The sequence below is a fragment of the Eptatretus burgeri genome, chromosome 1, assembly GCF_056783735.1.
Source record: "Eptatretus burgeri isolate ZD-2024b chromosome 1, Ebu_testis_v1, whole genome shotgun sequence".
Lineage (NCBI taxonomy): Eukaryota > Metazoa > Chordata > Myxini > Myxiniformes > Myxinidae > Eptatretus > Eptatretus burgeri.
In genome coordinates this window covers 133,443,293-133,452,029 of record NC_140961.1, presented here as the reverse complement: position 1 = coordinate 133,452,029, position 8,737 = coordinate 133,443,293, and the positions used below count along the sequence as shown (strand labels likewise).

The following is an 8,737-nucleotide window of genomic DNA, read 5'->3' as shown; positions in this document are numbered from 1 at the left end:
GAATGTCACCTGCTCGTTGCGTCCCTTCCTCCATTGACTGCCATAATTGCGTTCGGAATAATTAGCTGGCTGATTATAATAAGCCGATAAAACGTACATCTGGTCCGACGGGGCTTGGCGATATAAAACCGCTCAGCAATCGTAAACGGAACGAGCTGCTTAAAGCGGCTCGTTTTCATGCAGACTCCGTTGAGGTATAAACTCCCGGCATTTTTGTCTGCGCGAATAATTAGGTATATCGACAATTCGGCGATCGACCCTGTAGCGCGTGGACAGAAGAGTTGGCTGGTTATGGTGTGGTTAAAAACACCCGTAGTTGGGTTTCGGCGTTGATCCGAAAGCTGCGACTAGATTGCTCGTTCGGTGGGTGCGCGCGGCTACAATTGAGCTAAAGGCGGTCGCCCGCTCGCCGGACGGGCCAAAATCCACAACAATATATATGGATTTCAGAATCGGATCTGACTAATGCATACAAACATTTAGGTCCTCAGACAGTTATTTCTCGAAATGCGTGTCCAGGATAGACCTATCCCCATGTCTGGTGGGATTCTAACAATTTATGCGTTGAGAAGGGTACAGAATAGATTCCCTTTCTTATAGGATGACCTTTTCCTCTTTACAACAGACACATTCATGCACGCGAGATAGCCGTTAGCCCAACAGAGGCTTGTCGACCCCCTTTCCATCAGGGCACATTGGCTTGGAGGTGGACGATTTATTTACACCTTAGACTTTTCGGACATTTGATTAAGCACACGGTAGGCTTTTCCTGAGCAGTTATTCTGACGGTCAAATACGGCTGTGGATCACTTACCTCACCCACCTATCTTTCATTGACGTTCGACACCAACCTCTTTCACCGACGTTGATGTCCACCTTTTTCCAGCGACGTTTGACACCGCTGTGGATGCTGGCTGGCTCTTGTTCATGTTGGGCTGAACTGAGAGGTGATGGTTGTTGACGATTTATGAGCGCTTCACGTTTTCGCTCGGTAATTCTGGCAGATGGCTGCTTTCTGCTGTTCGTCCAGCAATGTGGGCATGCCATTTGAAGCTGGGCCTGTGCTGATTTTGGGTTGCATCTCGCTCAGGTGGGGAAGGAATGATCGTGAGGTTGGCGGTTGATCACACGCAACGATGTGCCAACAGGCAAGGTGGATTTGGCTGAAGTCTGCTTGAGGCTCCGCCCAGACTGGCCGCCTATAAAAAGGATGGGAAGACCGTTTTTCTGACAGTTTGTAACAGCTGGATGATGGATATTTTCAGCTCCAGTCAGTTCCAGTCAGTCAGTTGGTGACAGCCTCAGCACCTTACAGCTTCTCATAGTGCCTCACAGCTCCTGAAAGCTGTCCGTTGCTTGTGGTTCCTGGTGGATCCTGACGGTGGGTGACGCTTGGACCGTTAATGCTGGTTCTGCACGAGACCTGCTCTTGGCGTACCTGATTATTGGTGTCCCTAGTTCCTGGGACTGACGACGTGACGTCGATTGGTGTTCAAGTCTGTTTGCGGGTGGAGGCACGGCAAGGCAGGGCGCTGGCAGCTCACACATTTCGGGATGTTTTATTTGACGCATGACAACTTCTACCTTGGTAAGCGAGACTGGATTCCTCTCCCCCCTGAATGATCTGGTGGGTACCCTTGTCTCGTGTTTAATTGTAAAGTAAGGCATAGTGAAAAGCATCTGTTCTTTGTCTGTTTTTCTATCAATGCCTGATTAATTCTTTATTTGCTTGAGATTATTTTAATTGATTTGAATTTACCTATTTACACCACAAGGAAATAAAAAGTTCTTCAGTATATTTATTTTCCTTGTTAATAAATTCCTTGTTGGCGTTCCAACCTGTCCGTGCTTGTCCTTTCCTTCCATTGATCCAGCATTGTCCGAACCTAGATAGACTGGGAGGTAATTATCAAACTAATTGACCCGTCATAGTCGGTGTGCACAAAAGGTAAATGCTCGACCGCCCTAATTAAGATCTAATCAAGATAAGATCAGTGCATTGCCGAGGGCACGTTCTCCGTTCAGGAAGCCACGTGACCTCTAGTTAAACGGCAAATTAGACGGTGGACACTGGAACTCGTGGTTAACCGATTGGCATTGACAACCCACCGTACCACAAAGTTAATTGTGAGCAGTGGCCCCAAGTCCAGCTCTTCTGAGGAGAAACGGGGAATAACCCCCTCATAATACACTCGGTACCCGTACACACACACACACACACACACACACACACACACACACATATATATATATATATATATATATATATATATATATATATATATATATATATATATATATATATATATATATATATATATATACACACACATATATCTATATACATACACACACTATATTGATATTGATTGACATATAAAATCACTAATCAACAATGAAAAAGCTTTGCCAGTAGAGCAATAATGTTAACTTGCAATGGTTTAATCGAGACAAGCATTTGTGGACGGGCGAACGGTTGGACGACATGCCATCCCATAAGCTCCCGGGAACTATGTTCCAGGTGAGCGAAAAAGCAAACAAACATTGGATAGAGAAAAAACACACACAACAAAATTCAGCAATAAAAGTGTAAAATTCACAAAAACATGGCGACGGAGAACACCAAAAACATCACAAAATCTATGACAAAACAAAGAAACAAAGAAAACGAGAATGGTAGTCAGTAGAGCGCATACCTCCACCAGGCTGAACAGTTTACGTTTTGTTGGATCGGAACACCAATAGGCTGGATCTGGATTCAGACCTGAACCAAAATCTAATCGGCTTGTTCTCGTCACCTCACAGACTCATCCACCGAGTTTTGTCATTCTTCATCCACAACTTTGTGAAGCATCGTGATATATATATATTTTGTTTTTGGCCCCATCTCTTAATGGTGAAGAGTCACTGAAGAACTTAAAAAAAATTCTCGTATCCAGATCCGGATCATCACAAACACCTAATGAATTAGTCCTTGTCACACACCCAACCTGTTCACCAAATTTCGTCCGATTCTGCCCACAACCTTTTTAGGTATCCTGTTCACAGACAAATAAACAGACAAACAGATGTGAAAATAGCCTCCGTCAACCTTTGGTGGCACGGCATAATAGGGCAAAATATTACATATCAATATTTTGTCAAAAGTAACAATAGGGCAAAATATTACAAAATCCTCACAGGAAGTAGAAAGCTCAAGAGTGTGCAATGATTCACTTTTAAATGAAGAATCAAATAAAGTAAATCAGTCCTGCAACATGGCAATCATAAACCTCCTGAGCTCAATGAGTGGTATACAGGAACCTACCTGCAGGTACCCGTAGATAAGGTAAAAAACAAAAACTCCTGCGAGACAAATGAAGAACTGCAAGGTCTGGGAGTACTTGCTGAGGTCGATGCCGAGGACGTACACGTGATCCACTGCCTTGATATGTGGCAAAACAAATTCATTTCTCTGGGGGACGATGATGCTGACGTATTTCCTGGAATTTGATTCCATCACAGTTTTGGTTCAAAAAAAACTTTGTATCCTCACATATCGACCAGCATTTTCTACAGGAGGGAGAGAGGATGGGAAGGGAAGGGAGGGGAGGGGAAGGGAGGGGAGGGGGGGAAAGGGAGGGGAGGGGAGGGGAAGGAAGGGGAAGGGAGGGGAGAAAAGAAATTAAACAGGATATACAGTGCAGCAATAGCACTCGATGCACTCACACCCTCTACTCACTCAATGGATGGATCGATCACACCCTCCACTCACACGTACCCTCCACTCACCCCCTCCCACCCGTACCTTTAACTCAATTGCACACCCTCACACGTACCCTCCACTCACCCCCTCGAACCCGAACCTTTAACTCAATTGCACACCCTCACACATCCTCTCACATACCCTCCACTCACGTACCCTCCACTCACACCCATACCTTTAACTCAATTGCACACCCTCACCCATACCTTTAACTCAATTGCACACCGTCACACGTACCCTCCACTCACACCCAACCTCCACTCACACCCTCACACGTACCCTCCACTCACACCCTCACACGTACCCTCCACTCACACCCTCACACGTATGCTCCAATCACATCCTCACACGTACCCTCCACTCACACGTACCCTCCACTCACGCGTACCCTCCACGAACACAGTCACACGTACCCTCCACTCACACCATCACACGTATCCTCCACTCACACCCTCACATCTTCCACTCACACGTATCCTCCACTCACACCCTCACAGGAACCTACCACTCACACCCTCACACTTATCCTCCTCTCACACCCTTACACATAACCTCCACGCACACCCTCACATGTACCCTCCCCTCACACGTATCCTCCCCTCACACCCTCACACCCTCACACGTACCCTCCACTCATAGTCCCATAGCTTTAACTCAATTGCACATCCTCCACACGTACCCTCCACTCACACCCTCACACGTACCCTCCACTCACATCCTCACACATCCTAACACGGACCCTCCACTCATAGTCCAAGAGCTTTAACTCAATTGCACAACCTCCACTCACACCCTCACACGTTTTCTCCACTCACACCCTCACACGTACCCTTAACTCACACCCACACGTACCCTCCACTCACACTCACACGTACCCTCCACTCACACCCTCACACGTAACCTCCACTTACATCCTCACATGTACCCTCCACTCACAACCTCACGTACCCTCCACTCACACCCTCACACGTATCCTCCACTACCCCTCACCTGACACGTATCCTCCACTCACACCCTCACACGTAACCTCCATTCACATCCTCACACGTATCCTCCACTCACACCCTCACACAAACCCTCCACTCACACCCTCTCACCCACACCTTTAACTCAATTGCACACCCTCACACGAACCCTCCACGCACACCCTCACACGAACCCTCCACTCACACCCTCACACGAACCCTCCACTCACACCCCCACACGAACCCTCCACTCACACCCTCACACGTACCCTCCACTCACACCCCCACACGTACCCTCCACTCACACCCTCACACGTACCCTCCACTCACACCCTCACACGTACCCTCCACTCACACCCTCACACGTACCCTCCACTCACACCCTCACACGTACCCTCCACTCACACCCTCACACGTACCCTCCACTCACACCCTCACACGTACCCTCCACTCACACCCTCACACGTACCCTCCACTCACACCCTCACACGTACCCTCCACTCACACCCTCACACGTACCCTCCACTCACACCCTCACACGTACCCTCCACTCACACCCTCACACGTACCCTCCACTCACACCCTCACACGTACCCTCCACTCACACCCTCACACGTACCCCCCACTCGCACCCTCACACGTACCCTCCACTCACACCCTCACACGTACCCTCCACTCACACCCTCACACGTACCCTCCACTCACACCCTCACACGTACCCTCCACTCACACCCTCACACGTACCCTCCACTCACACCCTCACACGTACCCTCCACTCACACCCTCACACGTACCCTCCACTCAAACCCTCACACGTACCCACCACTCACACGTTCCCTCCACTCACACCCTCACACGTTCCCTCCACTCACACCCTCACACGTACCCTCCACTCACACCCTCACACGTACCCTCCACTCACACCCTCACACGTACCCTCCACTCACACCCTCACACGTACCCTCCACTCACACCCTCACACGTACCCTCCACTCACACCCTCACACGTACCCTCCACTCACACCCTCACACGTACCCTCCACTCACACGTTCCCTCCACTCACACCCTCACACGTTCCCTCCACTCACACCCTCACACGTACCCTCCACTCACACGTTCCCACCACTCACACCCTCACACGTACCCTCCACTCACACCCTCACACGTACCCTCCACTCACACACGTTCCCTCCACTCACACCCTCACACGTACCCACCACTCACACCCTCACACGTACCCTCCACTCACACCCTCACACGTATCCTCCACTCACACCCTCACACGTATCCTCCACTCACACCCTCACACGTATCCTCCACTCACACCCTCACACGTATCCTCCACTCACACCCTCACACGTTCCCTCCACTCACACACGTTCCCTCCACTCACACCCTCACACGTACCCTCCACAAACACCCTCACACGTACCCTCCACAAACACCCTCACACGTACCCTCCACTCACACCCTCACACGTACCCTCCACTCACACACGTACCCTCCACACACACCCTCACACGTACCCTCCACCCACACACGTACCCTCCACTCACACCCTCACACGTACCCACCACTCACACCCTCACACGTACCCACCACTCACACCCTCACGCGTACCCTCCACTCACACCCTCACACGTACCCTCCACTCACACCCTCACACGTACCCTCCACTCACACCCTCACGCGTTCCCTCCACTCACACCCTCACGCGTATCCTCCACAAACACCCTCACACGTACCCTCCACTCACACCCTCACACGTACCCTCCACTCACACCCTCACACGTACCCTCCACTCACACCCTCACACGTACCCTCCACTCACACCCTCACACGTACCCTCCATTCACATCCTCACACGTATCCTCCACTCACACCCTCACACGTAACCTCCATTCACATCCTCACACTTCCTCATGCGTACTTTCCACTGACACCCTCACACGTAACCTCCATTCACATCCTCACTTCCTCATGCGTACCCTCCACTCACACCCTCACGCGTACCCTCCACTCACACCCTCACGCGTACCCTCCACTCACACCCTCACGCGTACCCTCCACTCACACCCTCACGCGTACCCTCCACTCACACCCTCACGCGTACCCTCCACTCACACCCTCACGCGTACCCTCCACTCACACCCTCACACGTACCCTCCACTCACACCCTCACACGTACCCTCCACTCACACCCTCACGCGTACCCTCCACTCACACCCTCACACGTACCCTCCACTCACACCCTCACACGTACCCTCCACTCACACCCTCACACGTACCCTCCACTCACACCCTCACACGTACCCTCCACTCACACCCTCACACGTACCCTCCACTCACACCCTCACACGTACCCTCCACTCACACCCTCACACGTACCCTCCACTCACACCCTCACACGTACCCTCCACTCACACCCTCACACGTACCCTCCACTCACACCCTCACACGTACCCTCCACTCACACCCTCACACGTACCCTCCACTCACCCACTCACACGTACCCTCCACTCACACGTACCCTCCACTCACACGTTCCCTCCACTCACACCCTCACACGTACCCTCCACAAACACCCTCACACGTACCCTCCACTCACACCCTCACACGTACCCTCCACTCACACCCTCACACGTACCCTCCACTCACACCCTCACACGTACCCTCCACTCACACCCTCACACGTACCCTCCACTCACACCCTCACACGTACCCTCCACTCACACCCTCACACGTACCCTCCACTCACACCCTCACACGTACCCTCCACTCACACCCTCACACGTACCCTCCACTCACACCCTCACACGTACCCTCCACTCACACGCTCACACGTACCCTCCACTCACACCCTCACACGTACCCTCCACTCACACCCTCACACGTACCCTCCACTCACACCCTCACACGTACCCTCCACTCACACCCTCACACGTACCCTCCACTCACACCCTCACACGTACCCTCCACTCACACCCTCACACGTACCCTCCACTCACACCCTCACACGTACCCTCCACTCACACCCTCACACGTACCCTCCACTCACACCCTCACACGTACCCTCCACTCACACCCTCACACGTACCCACCACTCATACGTTCCCTCCACTCACACCCTCACACGTACCCTCCACCTCACTCATTTACACACTTCCGTTCTTCCAGACGGAGGAGACTTCCCGCGCCACGTCACGTCCGAACGTTGTCATTCTCGGCGAGTCGAATCAGGACGAACAACTCCTCAATCCGTGTTGCCGTTCATAACAGCATTCTTTCACCTCACACAGGAGATTACAATGGGGGGAGAGGGAGAGAAAACCCGACGATTTTGATAAATTCTTCACCACTGGAGAATCCGCCTTCGGAGCACCGCATCCATTGGGGACTTTGAGAGTGAAGAGAACCGGAAACACGTGACGCGCGAAACGGCGAGGCTCAATCAAACAACAATAAATAAAAATGGTTTCTTCCGATGGGGATATATGTATAAAGGAAGACTCAGCAAGATGTATGATGACCGAGCTGGCGCAGTTTTACCTCCTTTCTCTCCACCCACGGCGTGATGACTTCCGGGAACCACAGTCGAGCTGAATGATGTACACCCCGTGACGTCACACCGGGAACCACAGTCGAGCTGAACGATGTACACCCCTTGACGTCACACCCAGAACGGTGATTGTAAAGTGGTGCAGTGTCCTGCAATCATCCCGGTCTGCTCATCATGGTTGAGTACAACTTCTTGAAACGCTTCCAAGGGTGTCCTCTGGTGATCAGTTGTTGGTTCAAAAACGTGATCAGCTGGAACTTGAAGATCTCCATGTGATATGTTGAAGACCATGATCATGTCACCCCTGTGGTCGCTGGTGATACATTTGAGTGTAGATCGAGAATTTGGAGTGTTTGTTTGGAAGGAAGCACATGTTATTCAGCAATCGGCCTTCGTGTTTGTTGTTGTTGTTGTTGTTGTTTTTTATTTTTTTTTTTTTTCCTCTCTCTCTCTCTCTCTCTCTCTCT

At 51.3% G+C, this 8,737-nt stretch overlaps 1 protein-coding gene across 3 annotated transcripts in view; it reads right to left on the bottom strand.

Moving 5' to 3' along the window:
- The window catches only part of SLC35B3 (solute carrier family 35 member B3), a 31,035-nt gene extending 22,897 nt beyond the window's left edge, over nucleotides 1-8,138 (bottom strand). For 2 of the 3 annotated variants that reach the window (XM_085898906.1, XM_085898923.1), the window contains exons 1-2: nucleotides 7,851-8,122; nucleotides 3,308-3,552 (exon numbers count right to left, since the gene is read on the bottom strand). In XM_085898906.1, coding sequence (XP_085755032.1) covers nucleotides 3,308-3,499 — 192 coding nt within the window. In that variant the 5' untranslated portion in view covers nucleotides 3,500-3,552; nucleotides 7,851-8,122. Of the gene's footprint in view, nucleotides 1-3,307; nucleotides 3,553-7,850 lie in introns of all 3 variants that reach the window. The other variant, XM_085898915.1, reaches the window with a different exon arrangement.
- Between the last annotated feature and the right edge of the window lie 599 nt (nucleotides 8,139-8,737).